The following is a 19,286-nucleotide window of genomic DNA, read 5'->3' on the forward strand; positions in this document are numbered from 1 at the left end:
ATCTTTGTTAAGCACTGTAAAATTAGGGGAAATTAAAGATATATCATAATCTACAACTTTTTTTAATCAAAATTTTTATTTTTCTGGGGAAAAACAAGCCGTTACCATGGCAACGGACCAATTGGAACTATCTTGATGATCTTGAATATTTTTAAATTTCGTATGTTTTCAATCGGGAGCCTGAAAATTATCATTTTGGTCATCTATATCATGTTAATTTACCATTTATATGGGAATGTATGTTATTTTGGAGAAATTAATCCGTTGCCATGGCAACGGCCGAAAATGGCATTTATAAATTTACCTCCCATCTTTAAAATAAATCTTATGGCATATACTAATACTTGTGAAAGTTTTATGCTTTAGTCAAAATTTGCACAATTGTTGTGATTTTTGGAGCTAATCCGCTCTACTAACACCCCTAAATCCATAAAAGGAGTTATTCCTCATCATTTTGGGGCATGGGGTTCAGAAGTTAGGTTTTTAAGATGGCATGTGGCGGCCATTTTGGATTTATGCAAATTAGCAAAATTGCCCAAAAGGGCAACTTTGGGCAACCAAACTGAATTTGTTCTAGGACCCCATAAAAACACGAATCAAGAAAAAACCTCATCGGAAAAAAACACATTTCTAGGCTCGAAAATGTCAAATCGACTAAAAGGACTTGGTTACGAGCATGCAAACCCTTTTGCCTTTGCAAAATTAATGACTAAATGTTATATTTCATCCATGGTTTGTCATTTACATGCATAGGTATGGATTTTACCGGTAAGCATCGATCAAGATTGGTTTGAAGAAATAAATAACATTTTGAGGAAGGATCTTCTGTGATATATACATCCTCCCATGAATGATCAATTAAAACCAAGACCCAAATTCACGAATTCCGCTATCACGTAAAGAACGCACAAATTTCTTTTTAATCTTATTTTGCAAGGACAAATTTTCTGAAGAAGGGCACCACAAAACACAATTATGATTACTCATACGTATTGGTGCAAGGATATGTGGATCTCTAAAGTGATTATAACAGTTGGAAATGATTTTGTTTAAAATATTGTTTCCTCTAGTTTTATTTACAATTCAGAAAATCAGCAGATCTACAAAGCCATCACCATACAAAAAGTATCTCTTTGCAAAAAGTGATTAACACTTGTAGCTATAAGCAATGAATAAGCAACGATACAAAAGAGGGACGTAACCTATAAAATAGTTTTAAAGGACACTTGTATTAAGATACTCTAAACCACTATTTTCTGCAATATGCAATAATTCCTTTTACAGCTCATCGCCTCAAAGCATATGTCAATGGAGACGAAATGCAATCTACAATAGAAGAGAAACACGTCGAGGTCACCATCTATGATGATTTTATGATTAATGGCAAGATACAACTTTGGGTACCATTCGATATTCACCGTCACGCCACGGGGAAACTGATGGCTTGCTCCCCTTTCCTTCCCGTTGATATGGTACAGGGCAATGATGTAACACTACGGATGTACATACACGAGGACATACCTTACATTGCTGAGGTAAACACTAATCTCGACTGTGAACTGTTTCTGAAAATCACTTAAGCAAAATATTCATATCTAATTGAGATCATATTGGTGAATAACTGCTGATGATTGGTTAATTCTGTTATGAAGTTCCAGAATGCTGTGTTCTAACCATAGACTTATAACGGCGAGTTTTTGTGACATAAAAACACAATGAGACGCATTATCAGTGATCAGTGGCGTACCCAGGATTTTCCAAAGAGGGGGCAAATTAGTCCGCTAAAAAAATTGACAAGCCAAAACAAAAAATAAAGAGGTCTCCAACCACAAATAAAGGACATTCCGTACCAGTATAAAAACATTGACAAGCAAAAAAAACACAAAGGTCTTCCTTCAACCGCAAATAAGGGACGTCTGGGATCAGTTGTGACTCGTCAGAGGGGGGGGGGGGGGGGCAGGGTTACGTCCCTTGCATGAGTTGTGACTCGTCAAGGGGGGGGGCAGTCTGCCCCCCCCCCCCTTAGGTACGCTAGTGTCAGTGATTTAGAGAAAATCGCACCCTGTAGAGCATTTCAAGTCAACAATTTTAACTGATAATTGTTAGAAACGTGCATCTGACTGGTGGGAGTAAATTTCCATCAGTAGAAATCACTACATGAAACACGCCCCTATTTACCTTTCCTTCCGAATAAAGATAGACATCGATATTGCATTGCTTATCATCATGTATTGCTACTTTAGATCAACGCATTAACCAAACACTGTATAATCAGGTATAATCACAGTTCAATAAATAATACAGTAATATGCCCCTTCCATGCCTCAATCCTGCCACAGCAAATCACACAATTAGTTTCTTAATTTTGACTTGCACTTATCCTGACTAGTAAACGATTTGATTATTATTATTGTAATCATTAAAATTATTTTGATTATCATATACGATTACTGTTAATATTATTATAGATATGATTCTATTATCATGATTTTTATAATTATACTTATTTAATATCATTCTATTTTTGTTTTCGTTGCTTTTTTCCCCTTTTACTTTTTCGTTTTCATTATTATTCAAAAAGAAAATCAAGGAAGAAGAGGGACATCTGTTAAACCGTCAGGTACATCCTAAAAGATGTTTTGCCCTTGAACCTGAATCAAGGGACCTACAGATAGAATGCAATGGAAGAAAGATGGTAATTTATATTCAGGATTTCATTTTTTTTCCTCGTTCAGAGGTACCTTATTCTTCATATTCCTTTCTCATTTTAACAATTCCTTCCGAGGCACATTGAGTTACAAAACAGGTTACATATAAACATGTAATAGACATCAACTGTTTAATCTAAAATGTAATAAAGATGAAATTTCTCTGTAACGTTTTAGCTCTTCGAACATTTGAATTAAATGAACATTGGATTTAAATCGCCATTTTACATAAAAAAGTATCTCTTTCTTGAACTCATACCAAATTGAATGTATATTAAAAGCTCTTCCTTGCATATAAGAATTGTTAATCATTCGTCTTTTTATGCTCATACAGAACCAATTTTTAAGTCTCAGAGGATTTTGAAATGTTATGACTTTTACAATTATGAGACTGCAATTTTTATGTACAAGTGTTATAAATATTTTTTTACCTCAGTCAATATGTAATTATTTTGTTTTAAATCGTAATGTACATATTTTATACAAACAGGGGCAATAATGATTTTCATATACCTAAAGTAAGAATAAAATTATTTCAAAACTCAATTTGTTATAGGGGACCATTAATTTGGAATACTTTATCAAAGGATCTTAAGGATAGTTGCTCTCTTAATGTTTTTAGGAGAAATTGTAAATATAAAATCATCACTACTTATTCATTTTTACGTAATTATTATTCTGATTTTTTGTTTGGGTTAGTTAGGTAGTTCTTTCCCCTTTTCTACAAAAATTGTTCAAATAATTTATTATTTTATTTGGGTCGGCCGTACATAAGGTTAACTTCTTTTTGGCTGCTACCCTTTCAGTATAATACTTTATTTATATCCATGTCTGATTTATTTCATGTTTGTACTATTTGTATTGTTTTTATACTGAGAAAAATAAATTGAATTGAATTGAATTGATAAATACATGACATAGGATTTGTATATTGCATACTGTGCAAATATCATAAACAAATCGCATACATTCGTAATTCCGAAGCTTCGTTATTCCGAATGTTCGGATATTCCGAAGGTTCGTTATTCGGAAGGTTCGTATTTCCGAAGGTTCGTAAGTCCGAAAACGAAATGAGGTTCGTCATTCCGAGGGTTCGTTAGTCCAAAAACAAAGTACGGTTCGTAATTCCGAAGGTTCGTTAATTCGAAAACGAAATGAGGTTCGTAATTCCGAAGGTTCGTTAGTCCGAAATTGTAATGATTAACGAACCTTATTTCGTTTTCGGATTAACGAACCTTCCGAACAACGAACCTTTTTTCGTTTTCGGACTAACGAACCTTCGGAACATCGAACCTTATTTCTTTTTTGGATTATCGAACCTTCGGAATAACGCCACAAATGTTCGGATTAATGAACCCTTTTACGTGTTCGGATTAACGAACATCGAGGTATAGGCAATTTACGTGTTTCGGAATTACGGACCTTCGGAATTACGAACCTTCGGAATTACGAAGTGTAACCAACAAATTAACCAACGTAAACTTGCGATCTTGAATTTTGTATCCAATGAACAACGTCGTTTCGGTAATAGGAATTGTAATTTTAAACATAAATTGCAGAGAATTCTTTATCCTTTTTCCAAAAATTGGCAACAAGATTATATTCTAACATAATATGAACAAAAGTTTCGTCTGCTTCACAGAACACACAATATGTGTCATTAGCTAATTTCCAACGACATTAATTGCTTTCATTATTCATTTTCTGCATCTTATTTTTCATTCTCTAAAAATAAAACTCAAACTATATGTTTAAGTTGATGCCATACATGTTTTATTATATATAAGAGAAAAAGGGTACACAACAAACCATTTCTTTTCGCTGTTTAGTTCCTTTTATTTATTGTTAATTTCGTTTTATTTAGTATTAAATTTATTTATACGCCTTAGGAAACATACAATGTCACAAGATGAAATTTATATCAAAATTCAGTTAAATTCCTTGATTGATATTATCTTTATTTTGTTAAAAGTTGATTCCGGTATATTTTAAAGAAATAACACTGGCTTTACAAACGTAATTTTACATAGAATTTGCTTGTCCTAATGTTTGCTGTAGATCTGCCTTATATGATTAAAATTTAAATGATGAAATACTACTTACTGTACATATCGTCAATGTTTACCATAATTTTACCAGAAATTCAAACGGATCTTGAATATACCCGTTGATTTTAAATATATATTTTCCAGATCATCTCTGCCAATGAGCTATTCAACCGACAGGAGACTCTAGTATCGATACCCGTTAAGACTGGCCCCAATACCAGAACGCAAATGATTAACATCTCAATGTCAACAAAAGAAAATAAAGATCCGATGACGAGCATGGCGTTTATGGCTATACGAACAGGTTTCAAATATTCTTTTTTCTTCTTTCTAATTCCTTACGATTATTGTTTACCAAATCTTAGACAGGTTTTAAAGAATTTTCATAAGGCTTTAAAGAATGAAAAGTAGCCTTTTTATACGTAACTAGTCCTGCGTTCCCTTTTTTTTTACTCTCGTTCTCATTCTAACAAAGAAATTCACTAGTGTAGGATCACAAATGTCAAGGTAGTTTGGATAAACATGTTATAAAAAGTAAGTACCTTTTACCTTAAGAATCCCCTCCCTCTTGCTTTACGTCTTTGTTATTAAGAAATTAACCTTGCTGACGAATTTGTCTGTTCTTTCTTTAGATTTCTCTACTGACAGGCAATCAACACTTGATGAGATAATCAGCGCTACAGATTCTGAGAGCCGGTAAAAATAGAAATAGTTGTAGTTGTAGATATTTAAGCAGATCGTTATAAATCATATAGCAAAATATGAAAAATGAATTAGACAAAGGATTTGTTACGGAGAAAAATAAACTTTTCATACAAATTAAAATTGTTAGCCTGAAGCATACTCAGTAATAACAACATATACAACCATGTACCTATTGCATAATGATCAGGAAAGAGTGAAACAATGTAGGGCCGAGGCGATTGATATAGTTGATGTTTGATATGATTAGAAAAGCAATACCAGTGGAAATATAAACTTATTTGATATTTCCTTCAATCGCTGACCCATTCACTGTTGTATGCCGCATTGTATCTCGGTAAATAAGTGTGCGTAACGTTTCACGCCTTAACTTATAATTTTACTCGATAGCCATCTATGGATAAAACATTTTGGGGATGATGTCACCACCCCCAAAAGTGGTACTTGTACTGGAATTTGTGTTCGTAATTCAAACTCCAAACTTACATTTATTTTGTTTTAGGAAGGGGGCTGAATGGTTCTGTGATAAACCGACTCAAAGCGGAAGATTCCCCGGGCAAAACTGATTGAATCTGAATACTCGGGATATGATCAATATTGCAATATTTCAACTTGTCTTTACCAATGTTTAAAGCATAAATAATACAAACTTAAATTTACTTTGCATTTTCGTTTTACATGTCTTTGTTATCATAAGCATTTCAATGATAGCTGATTATTCAAAGCTGTATAGGTCTACAGGCCAGTACGGGCCACAGAGAAACATTGTCAGTGCGAACGTCCAATACTTGAACAGAAGGCCCCGTCAGATCTCTCATACTGTCAAAAGTTGATCAAAGATGTAAATAACACGTTGTTGCATTATTAGACATCATGTGACATTACCGGTTGTAACAGCTAGGGGCTACTGCTGCGACCGGAACAGGGAAATGACACAAGGTACATTTTAATCTTTTCCATGTGTATCTTTTAACGCAGAGAAAAGGACTCCGGGGTTGAGGATGCCATCGCGGAGGATATGAACACAGATAAGTACTACCATCTAGGAATAGCACTTGGTCTGTCCTACGAAACACTTGACAGCATCCAAGCAAGTATTAGAGGACAAAAACTAGAAGCTGGGGCTTACACTTCAAATCAACGAGCTGCTATTATCATGATCCGCTACTGGAAACACTTACAGTATTCTGACTCCCAAGCAGATCATCATCTGAGAGAGGTGTGGTCATCTGTGACCAATTCAACAAAGTCAATCCCTCCTGTTGAGCAAGCTAACAGCTTAGGTATGCCATGGATGTTTCTTTATTGTATGAACACCGTATTGCTTTATGGTTTAAAGTGCAATGTATACCCATTCCTGAAGACACATACACGTACAAAAATAATGTCATATTATTAATGACTCTTGTAGCCCAGAGAGGCATGGACGTTATAGGTCAAAATAGAATAAAAAACCAAATGTAAAATCAACTTCATTTATCTCTGCACTGCAGTGCTACAAGGCATGCAGCATTTATAGAGTACTTCAAGACTTATTTATTTATGTTATTTTGTCCTCTAAAACTGAACGAAGATCTAGTATTAGAAATATAATGTAATGAAATATTTCATGTTTGTTTATTGTACACATTTTTTATTTGTTATGTGATAACCCATTGGTATTTTTGGCTTCCAACAGTAATATATAAATAAGTCAATAAAACCGGGATTTTAAAAATCAAATAATGCGAGCGCGAAGCCCGAGCTGATTTTTTTTTGACATTTTTACCTAAAGAATGGAAATTCTAAGCACATGTAACTGAAACAGATATAACTAAACAATTGATGCGAGCGCGAAGCGCGAGCGGAAATTTTCGAGGTTTAGACCTACTGAACGAGACACTTTATCCAAGTATTGTAAATCATGACAAGGAAGAGTAAGTGGGGATCTTCTGTTCATTAATAATGCGAGCGCAGAGCGCGAGGAGAATATTTTTATATACCTGAACTGATCGAAAAGGTACATGTTAAGGACTGCTTGCACTAAGCCATGATGACGTTACATATTTCAACAATCAAATAATGCGAGCGCAAAGCGCGAGCTGAAAGATTTTGATATTTCTACAAAAAGAATGTAAAATTTTAATCAATTTGTTTAATCGAGAACAGGATAGGTATATAACTAAACAATTGATGCGAGCGCGAAGCGCGAGCGGAAAAAAATGAGTCACTCTTTTCATGTTTTGTAAATCACGAAAAGAATGAGTAATAGGGAATCTTCCTGCATTAATAATGTGAGCACAAAGCGCGAGCAGAAAATTTTTGATATTGTGATCTGAAACTGGATAATGATTTTAATAGAGAACAAGTTGAGAAACTGAACAAACATGCGCGTGCGTGTTTCATATTTAGACCTAGAATCTAGGCATTCTAAATACATCTTTTATCATGATATTCCGATCTGAAAAAGAGTCAATTTCAGCTCTATATTTCAAGCACTTTGTAGGAAAATTGTGAAGTGGATATGGATCGCACTTAATAAAGAGCTGATATTTTTCATTATTATTACTTAGAATTTTAACATAGGACATGGACATCCTTAGGACATGCATATGAAAATGACTATCTTACTGTTCCTCTTGCTAAGCGGGAGATGAAACAAAAGGGACAATTTAATTATCAAATTAATATCTTATTCATAAATCTGATGATATAATGACCTGAAAACTGGACATTCCAAGCACTTTTGGAATTATAAATAGGATGCAACAGTTAATATATTTTAACCATTAATGCGAGCGCAAATCGCGAGCCAAAATTTTTGGTAAACTGTCATGGAAAAGGGGATTTTAAGTAGTTTGTTGTATATCAATATTTAGAGATACTCCAGGATAGGCCCCATGGAAACTTGACCAAACCTTGTTTTTTTATATAAACAATATTTTCTGATGGTTTCTTGTCAATTCGAGGATGCTGAGCATTTTCCGCAAATTGGCAAAATCCAATATGGCCGCCAAAATATGCAAATTACACACGAAAATCCTAAAATTGTCCGCACATTGGCTATGAAATGCATGAAATCGTGTGGCAGGGGTGAAATACTCTCTGAAAAAATAATTTTTTACAAAATATTTATTTTCCTGATATTCAAAATGGCCGCCATAGGCCCTTGTATACTCTATTATGTACAATATGAATAGGGAAAACTAATTTTCACAAAAATGAGCACTAAACCGCAAAAATTCGCGATATATGAACGAAGTAATATATGCAAATCATCATTACTAACGAGATATATCATTTATTATGTCATGTATGGGAACATTGCTGTATTCTTATATCTAAAATAGCCGCCACTGGCCCAAAGAGTATTATGTACAATGGCAATGGCCGGGGCCAAAAAAATGACGAGGGTGAACACTAAAATGCATATTATTAAGATATAAACGAGTGGAATACTGACTAAAAACATCATTGTTAATATGCCATTCATGTGATAAATGCTGTTTTTTTGAAATTCAAAATGGCCGCCATAGGCCCTTTATTTATCATGTAACAATGCGAATGGAGAAACTAATTTTCACACGAGTAAGAAACATAAAATGCATGTAATTGTGATCTACGAGTAAAATATTGTCTGACAACATGTTTTATAGCATGACATATCATTTTTTTTGTCATGCATGAGATAAATGCTGTATTATGAAATTCAAAATGGTCCCTATAGGTCCTAACAATATTATCTACAATGTGAATGGGGACATATAATTTTGTAAGAATTTGGATTTGCTTGACTATGACATCCATATGATCCTGTTGTATGAGTAAAATTCTATTTGAAAACATATATTTTTTTTAATTATAGCATTTCTTCTGCCATATAGGTGATAAATACTGAATTTTGACATTCAAAATAACCTCTACAAGCCCTAACTAAATTATGTAACATGCGAATAGGGAAACTAATTTTCACAAGAGTGAGAATAATAAAATGCATATAACTGTGATGTACGAGTAAAAATATTGTCTTAAACATGATTTCTAACTAAATACATCACATATTGGTCGTGGAGGTAATAAATGCTGTACTTTGAAATCCAAAATGGCTACTGCCATAGGTCCTTAAAGTATTGTGTACATTGTAACATGGGACATATAATTTTGACAGAATTTGGCTTTGCTTGACTCTAAATATTGCATATAATTCTGAATTGTGATGTAAGGGTGAAATATTGTCTAAAACCATGGTTTCTTACGAGATATATCATAATGTTGTGTAATTAAGGTGATAAATGCTGCATTTTTAAATTGAAAATGGCTACCATAGGCCCTTATCGTATACTATACAATTTGAGTGGAGACAAAATAATGTTCACAAAAAGGGCATATGGCAGCCATTTTGAATGTTGAAATACAGTATTTATCACCTAAATTACATAAGATATGATATATTTTGTTATAAATCATGTTTTCAGACAATATTTCACTCATACATCACCATTTGGCCAATCAAATCCAAATTCTGTTGAAATAATTTGTTCCCATTCACATTTTGCATAATACCGTAAGGGCCTGGAGCGGCCATTTTGACTTTCCAATAACAGTATTTATCACCTTACTGGCAGAATAAATGATATATCTTAATAGAAATTATGTTTTCAGACAATATTTTATTCATAGATCACTATTACGTGGATTTATGGTGCTCCCTCCTGTGAAAATTGGTTTCCCACTTTGCATTGTACATAATACTGTTGATGTCTATGGCGGCCATTTTGAAAGTCAAAATACAGTATTTAACACAAACTTGAAACCTGAATGATATATTTCGTTAGAAAATACGTTTTTAGACAGTATCCCATTAATTTATCACATATATATGCATCTTAGTGCTCACTCTTGTGATTTCTTTGCTCCTCTTTCTCATTGTGCATAATATTTTTAGGGCCTTTGGCAGCCATTTTGAATATCAAAATACAACATTGATCACATACATGGCATATTAATAATATATTTCGTTAACAATCATGTTTTTAGTCAGTATTCCACTCGTTTACTTTATTCTTAATACTATGCATTTTAGTGATCACTCTTGTGAATTTTTTGGCCCCCATTGCCATTGTACGCAATATATACTGTTTGGGCCAGTGGCGGATTTTTTAGATATCAAAATATGTTCCCATATATGACATAATAAATAATATTTCTCGTTAGTAATGATGATTCGCATATATTACTTCGTTCATACATCGCGATTTTTACAGTTTATGGCTCATTTTTGTGAAAAATTAGTTTTCCCTATTCATATTGTACATAATGGAGTATACAAGGGCCTTTGGCGGCCATTTTGAATATCAGGAAAATAAATATTTTGTCAAAAATTATTTCTTCAGAGAGTATTTCACTCCTGCCACACGATTTCATGCATTTCATAGCCAATGAGCGGACAATTTTAGGATTATCATGGGTAATTTGCATATTTTGGCGGCCATATTGGATTTTGGCAATTTGCGGAAAATGCTCAAGGTTACACGAGTGGCATCATTCACATTCGCAATCAGCACCCTCGAATTGACAAGAAACCATCAAAATATATTGTAAATATAAGAAAAACAAGGTTATGCCTCTTCTATCCTGGACTAAGATGCATAACTCGCCAATCAAAATGCGAGCGTGCGGCACTAGCTGGTACGTTTTGACAATCAGACATGAAAAGGGGTATTTTGAAAACTTGATGGAATAGACGAAAATAATAGGTACTTGACAAATAAAATTTTGCGAGCACGCAGCGCGAGTAGTAAATGTTTATATTCAGACCATATAATATAAATTTTTAGAGAGCACTTTTTAATCAATTTGTAAATCAAACAAAATAATGAAAGTTCGATTTCCGAGCTGAAGTATGTTTTGTATATTGAGTTCAAAATTTGATATTTTAAGCTCCAAATTGAGCAAGATATGTAAATCACCTAAAACGCAATGCGAGCGCGAAGCTCGAGCGAAGTTCGAGCGAAGCTCGAGCGAAAATTTTATTATAGGGACATGAAAATTTTTTTTTCATGATTATTTTCCCAGTCTTCCACTCATCTTATTTCATTCAATCGTCTTCGTCCTCTTGTGTTTCCCTTCTTTTACCCTCTATTTTCCTTTCTTTTTTTTTCTTTCTTTCCCCCTTTTTTTTCTTTTTTTTGCTCCGCCAATTGGGGGGGGGGCGGCCCCTCGGGCCCCCCTGGATCCGCCTTTGGTGTGTTGCTAGGCTTAAACAGATGTTGAAATTAATCATAGACACGATATCAATATGTTATCTTTTCTGTAAAGACGGGAAAGTTGGTTCTACTTTGGAAGAAAGCTTTGGAGACAAGCTATCTTACGCACGATCAATACCTGTTCCGAAAGAAAGTTTCTATGGGATAGAGGTGAGTGATCGTAATATGGATGGTAAATACGGTTTCTTCTGAGCCAAAGATTTAAGGTATAAATCTAAATCTCTACACTATAAAGCAAAAAGAGGGCATTAATAGTTAAGGTTGATGACCATTCTCTTTGATTTCCTGTTGTTGGTGCCCGGATAATTGTATGATGAAATCATAACTACCTGAACAATCTGGCAGTATATTACTTTGACAGCCAGCGGCAAACATAGCTAAAGGCCCGGCTACATTATTACATTTGAGCAACCGAGAAACAGGAGAGAAGCATTTACCTAGGTGATATGGTACGCTGTCATTTAATTAATTGCCCAGTTTGTCTAAATTTCACTTTGTCTACTACCCATTTTTTTTATTCACTTTGTAAAATATTAATTTGGTTCATAAACAGTTCATCTAATCATTAAAGGAGAATGAAACTCTTGGAGCAAGTTAGCTTTTGTGAAAACAGAAAAATCAAAAAATAAGATCAACAAAAGTTTGAGTAAAATAGGACTAGCAATAAAAGAGTTATGAGCATTTGAATGTCGAGATCACTAATGCTATGGAGATCCTCCCATTGGCAATGCGACCAAGATCTGTGATGTCACACACGTACAACTCTCCCATTTGGACACTGAAAATATACCACAAAACATTTCTTTTTGCTCATTCCAATCATATGACAAACGATTCATCAATGATATAATGTTGTGAAACCTCTGTACTTGTCATCTCATAAAGAGAACACCTCACCTTGTGATAGACTCTATAAAAGTGAGAATATAAGTGAAATAAGTACTAAAGTAATGAGGGAGTTGTACGTGTGTGATATCACAGATCTTGGTCGCATTGCCGATGGGAGGATCTACATGGCACTAGTGATCTCAATATTCAAATGCTCATAACTTTCTTATTATTCATTCAATCTTCCTCAAACTTTCAACAATGTGTTCCTTTGATTTTTCTCTTTGATATGGATTCAGCTGGTTTCAAGGGTTTCATTCTCCTTTAAGATCAAGAAGTGTAGGACCAAGTAGGTATCAACCAAAATAGGTGAAGCCTAAAAAAAAATTTAGCTAGTAGATGAATACGGATGTAGAAATATGATGAGACCATGTGGGATGACCAATTGGAAAGAAGACAAAGTGAGTGTAGAGTTAAAGTGTTAGTTTTCCCCTCTCTTTATCTAAGGAAAACACACACACCACCGACACGTGTACATTTTAGACTTGGACAGATCACACCACTCGTAGAAGAACGCACACAAACCGCCAACCCACACACACACACGCCAGAGACATATTCGACCGTAGGACCCACACCACCGCCCACCAGTGGCGCATCGTGGGTCACAGCATGGAGGGGGGGGCACCAGCAAAGAAATTTAGTTCACTTTATGGGCGTGCGAAGCGGGCTCAATTATAGCCAGGTATACTGATCTAATACAGACATTTTAAGGACTGACATTGGAATGATATGTATCTGACTGATCAAATAAGTATAAAGTGAGCGCGAAGCACGAGCTGAATTTTTTTCGATATTAAAACCTAAAAAGGGAGATTATTAGAAAAATTTTGTAAGCATGCAATACCCGTCTCACTAAATACACAATGCGAGCTGAATTTTTTGTATATATTGACATTTATGGATTTTTTTAAAGGAATGCATGAGAAGTATAGGCCTACATATCTCTCCAGAGTCGTCCAAGCGGGAGCTGATTTTTTTTTCTAGAATTACACCAAAACACATGAAGCACTATTGTAGTCATTGTAATCATGAACATGATACGTATTTCCTAATTTAATATAGCGAGCGCGAAGCGCGAGCTGAAATGAATTGATATTTAGACCTAAAGAGGGGCATTTTAAGGCTCGTAGGATTTCATTTAGACCATATGGAGGCCTATTTCACGAACCAAATATATTTAGGCCAGAAAAAAGGGATGTTTTAAAAATACTGTTATTAGGAATTCATGAAGAGCTGACGTATCTCATCAATCCACTAATCCGAACGTAAGCACGGTCTTGAAATGTTATATATTCAGACCTTAAAAGGGGACAATCACTTAAGTAGTCATGAAAAGGAAGCTATTGTCACTTCATGAAATAATAAAAGCTCGAAGTGTGAGGAAATATACAGGATTATTCATCTCATTAAACACACAATTGGAACAGCAGGAGTGATGAACACATTATGCCCCTTATATAATATAATATATGTAATATCATTATTTTCTTATTCTCCTCCCCTTACTTCATTTCTCTTTCCATCTTTTTTTTGGCCAGCCGATCGGGAGAAGGGCACGTGCCTCCCCCTCCCAACAACGATCGCATGGTCACATATTCATTAGATCAAATCACTCTTAGAAGAGCGCACGCACAACGCCCACACGTTAACATCTTCATTAGATCAGATCACTCGTAGAAGAACGCACACACAACGCCAACACGTTCACATATTCATTAGATCAGATCACTCGTAGAAGAATGCATACACAACGCCAACACGTTCACATATTCATTAGATCAGATCACTCGTAGAAGAATGCATACACAACGCCCACACGTTCACATATTCATTAGATCAGATCACTCGTAGAAGAATGCATACACAACGCCAACACGTTCACATATTCATTAGATCAGATCACTCGTAGAAGAATGCATACACAACGCCCACACGTTCACATATACATTAGATCAGATCAATCGTAGAAGAACGCACACACAACGCCCACATGTTCACATATTCATTAGATCAGATTACTGTAAGAAGAACGCACACACAACGTGCACACGTTCACATATTCATTAGATCATATAACTCGTAGGAGAACGCACACAAAACGCCCACATGTTCACTTATTCATTAGATCAGATCACTCGTAGAAGAACGCACACACACCGCCCACACGTTCACGTATTCATTAGATCAGATCACTCGTAGAAGAACATACACACACCGCCCACACGTTCACATTTTCATTAGATCAGATCACTCGTAGAAGAACGCACGCACAATGCCCACACGTTAACATCTTCATTAGATCAGATCACTCGTAGAAGAACGCACGCACAATGCCCACACGTTAACATCTTCATTAGATCAGATCACTCGTAGAAGAGCGCACGCACAACGCCCACACGTTAACATCTTCATTAGATCAGATCACTCGTAGAAGAACGCACACACAACGCCAACACGTTCACATATTCATTAGATCAGATCACTCGTAGAAGAATGCATACACAACGCCAACACGTTCACATATTCATTAGATCAGATCACTCGTAGAAGAATGCATACACAACGCCCACACGTTCACATATTCATTAGATCAGATCACTCGTAGAAGAATGCATACACAACGCCCACACGTTCACATCTTCATTAGATCAGATCACTCGTAGAAGAATGCATACACAACGCCAACACGTCCACATATTCATTAGATCAGATCACTCGTAGAAGAATGCATACACAACGCCCACACGTTCACATATTCATTAGATCAGATCACTCGTAGAAGAATGCATACACAACGCCCACACGTTCACATATACATTAGATCAGATCAATCGTAGAAGAACGCACACACAACGCCCACATGTTCACATATTCATTATATCAGATTACTGTAAGAAGAACGCACACACAACGTGCACACGTTCACATATTCATTAGATCAGATAACTCGTAGGAGAACGCACACAAAACGCCCACATGTTCACTTATTCATTAGATCAGATCACTCGTAGAAGAACGCACACACACCGCCCACACGTTCACGTATTCATTAGATCAGATCACTCGTAGAAGAACATACACACACCGCCCACACGTTCACATTTTCATTAGATCAGATCACTCGTAGAAGAACGCACGCACAATGCCCACACGTTAACATCTTCATTAGATCAGATCACTCGTAGAAGAACGCACGCACAACGCCCACACGTTAACATCTTCATTAGATCAGATCACTCGTAGAAGAACGCACGCACAATGCCCACACGTTAACATTTTCATTAGATCAGATCACTCGTAGAAGAACGCACGCACACCGCCCACACGTTCACATTTTCATTAGATCAGATCATTCGTAGAAGAACGCACGCACAATGCCCACACGTTAACATCTTCATTAGATCAGATCACTCGTAGAAGAACGCACGCACAACGCCCACACGTTAACATCTTCATTAGATCAGATCACTCGTAGAAGAACGCACGCACAACGCCCACACGTTAACATCTTCATTAGATCAGATCACTCGTATAAGAACGCACACACACCGCCCACACGTTCACATCTGCATTAGATCAGATCACTCGTAGAAGAACATACACACACCGCCCACACGTTCACATCTTAATTAGATCAGATCACTAGAAGAACGCAAACACCTCGCCCACCATAGCCGCCCACACGTAGACATCTTATAGAGATCTGGGCCCCGTCTTACAAAGAGTTACGATTGGTCCAATCAACCGTAACTCTATGGAAATCCATCAGGGTCAAAAAAAAAATTCTACAGTAATTTGCAAAATGTCCTTTGAAAACAAAGGAGAACACACCAAATTGTCCAGAAATCGATGAATTCATGGATATACATTCATATCTAGAAATTTTTTGAACAAACGTTGCGATTGATCGGATCAATCGCAACTCTTTGTAAGACGGGCCCCAGATCCCCCGTTGAAGAACGCACACACACCACCCACACTGATACATCTTAGAGAGATCACACCACTTGTAGAAGCACACCGCCCACGTGAAGTGTGATCTGGCTAAGATGTGATATGACTTGTAAAACATAATCATATTACACAGAAACCATCCATCTCTTTTACACATACATATCCTCTCAATGCCTTCAAAACAACAAACACAATTGCATATTGAATCAAACATTTTGAGGAAGACAGCGTGGCATAATTATGGTGGAAATTGTCTTGTAAGTTATGAGCGAGCGATGCAAGCCAGCAATACTTTTGCTCTAAAATTGAATATTCAATTTTGCGGTAGATCTTGGATTTTAACAATATCAAAAAGTTGATGTGGTCAACACTTTTCTTTCCCTTTCTCTCATTTACTCCTTTACACTTCGCTACGCTGATCATTGACAGGCACACAAACATTTATAAACGCACATCGGCCTCGAACATGCAGTCGCACGCTTATACACGAACAGCAACAGATATGTACATATTTGGTAAAATTGTTACCACCACGAGGTTAATTATGTGTCCAACCAAAAATATTTTACCCAATTACTGTCCAGTAAGGTTTAAAAAATTAGCAGCAATTACTGTAGAATGGGCAAAATCTTCATCACACTGGATAGATAAAAATGCCCAATGTTGGTTGGACACATAATTACCCTCATGGAGCACTATTACCCAATGTTCTTAGAGTGGTTCTGGAACATCCACACTCGGATACGCATACTCACACCCTCACCCGAATAGACACCCACTCGCACACTCACCTACTCTCTCTTTCCGTCTCTCATCATGTTAACTAGAAAATGATATTGATTAATTTGTATGTTTACTTTTTGTATGGCCGAGACTGATTTTATATTTTTAATTTCAAAAGTACTGATTTATTGTTATTATAATTTAACATATCGAACATACAATGACAAATTTTATGACATCTTCCTTTGTCAAGATCCCTGGTAACCTGAGCATCCTTGAAGCAAGAGGTCCTTGGGAGGAAAGATTTCAGTTTCGGCGAAGTAGAACTCCCAGTATCAGAAGCGACTCTTTGAGCAGGTAGCGAGGAATACACATTTTATTTTTGTTTTTGCTTTTTAACATGTTAAAAGCGTAAGCATCATTTGTAAACAGATAACACTGAGTAAATGATTTAATGTATTGAAATAAGTTCGTACAAAAAAATCTGAAAATATATTGGAAATTATGAAAAACAGATTCATTGGGAGGGAGATCTCTTAGGATTTACAGCAGCAAAGATTGTTTATGTGTTTTTGAAATTCTTCTCATGTAGTATCAGCACGTTGCAAGAGGACCAAGAAGAGGGCTTTCTACGAACTCGTAAGTTTGTTTGTCTCATACTGTAGTCATATTATCACTTGTGAAATAATCAAAAGTGTATTACCCATCTAAAAGAGAAATGTTTAATATTTTACTTCGTACAAAAAAGGGGTGAACAATTAGCTTCATGATCGATGCTTAGGTGAAAATAAAAGAAATACGCAGGTCTGATAGAATGACTCTACCTCGGGTTTGTTTAATAGTGATTTAAAACAATGAACCAATATCATTTTACTAATTTTGTATATCTTTTTTATCAGCTGATGCTTATTCCAGTGTAAGCAGATTGACATCATACTCTAGTCTGATAGGTCTACATGTCAGAAGGCCAAGGTATTCATTGTTCTGAACCAAGATGTTTGGTTACATTTTGTTTGCTTTCTTTTAGAAGTGGTGTATGCGTTCTTTAATCACGCTAATGTGACGTATTGTATACTATAGTGACCGTATTGGTTAAATTCATTTTTTAATTAGGATAGTAACGTATTATACGATGACATAGTGAGGATAAAGACGTGATTAAAAGATTGAGAATAAATGTATTTTCAAAATAATTATAGACCTTTTCGAGTGATTTTAATTTATCTCTGGGATTATTGATGAAATCGCGAGAGCCTCTCAGAATTTTTTTTTTTTTCAACGTAATAACACATTTATCAATGCCACAGGAGAGCACCTCTTACTGGTATGTTTACCTTTGTAGTCTGCAGCCTGCACATTTCCACATATAAAGCTCATCTACGCCCAGAATTGTGTGGAATTGGTCCCATTTAGCGCTTCTACCGGTGTGTGTGTGTGGGGGTGCATGTGCGAGCGCATGCGGGTGTGCGTGCACGTGTGTACCTGTGTTCCAGTGTGGCATGTTGGTCGCACATTTCAAAGGGTTAAAAGTTTAAACTTTTGTAATGTAGGAATACAGTTACTTATTAATTTTGTATTTTTCAGAGTTCCGAGTGTTCGGAGATACCATGAACGTGGTGAAGGAAAAGGTAGATATCTTTTTATATTCCATTTCCAAGATAGAGGAACCTGGCTCAGATCATAATGTAAAGCAAAGTACCTTTTCAAGGTTCTGGTACTCATCATATGTAATCAATGCTCTATTGCAAAACCCATACAAGTACTACATAATGAAATGGTATTCCCGAGGTACTCCTTTTTTGTCATGACTTCTTCATAGTGTATCTCGACGCTAAATAGGAGACACTCTGCTTGCTATACGAGGGTGAAAATGTCGAAAACCTTGTAGGAAGCATTCATGTTTTGCATTTTCGAAACAATCTTTAATGCATTATTTTTTTCTTTAAGCATAAATGAATATAATTTCATTTTCCTAGCTGATAAGATCCTCCAATGAATGAAATGACAAATGGTTG

The 19,286-nt window shown here is 35.7% G+C and overlaps 1 protein-coding gene across 1 annotated transcript; it reads left to right on the plus strand.

Annotated features, from left to right (window-relative positions):
• Positions 1 to 5,035: 5,035 nt before the first annotated feature.
• On the plus strand, positions 5,036 to 17,632 carry LOC135156949 (uncharacterized). The gene is made up of 5 exons (XM_064110969.1): positions 5,036 to 5,060; positions 5,389 to 5,452; positions 6,437 to 6,741; positions 11,756 to 11,853; positions 17,525 to 17,632. The coding sequence occupies exons 1-5, from the start codon at positions 5,036 to 5,038 to the stop codon at positions 17,630 to 17,632; spliced, it is 600 nt and encodes a 199-aa protein (XP_063967039.1).
• Positions 17,633 to 19,286: the final 1,654 nt, after the last annotated feature.

The sequence above is a fragment of the Lytechinus pictus genome, chromosome 16, assembly GCF_037042905.1.
Source record: "Lytechinus pictus isolate F3 Inbred chromosome 16, Lp3.0, whole genome shotgun sequence".
Lineage (NCBI taxonomy): Eukaryota > Metazoa > Echinodermata > Echinoidea > Temnopleuroida > Toxopneustidae > Lytechinus > Lytechinus pictus.

Coding starts and splice junctions, on each gene's coding strand:
- LOC135156949 (XM_064110969.1), top strand. CDS start 5,036: ATGGCGTTTATGGCTATACGAACAG. Junction 5,453..6,436: donor GCTACAGATTCTGAGAGCCG/GTAAAAATAGAA, acceptor CTTTTAACGCAG/AGAAAAGGACTCCGGGGTTG. Junction 11,854..17,524: donor AAAGTTTCTATGGGATAGAG/GTGAGTGATCGT, acceptor TCCTTTGTCAAG/ATCCCTGGTAACCTGAGCAT.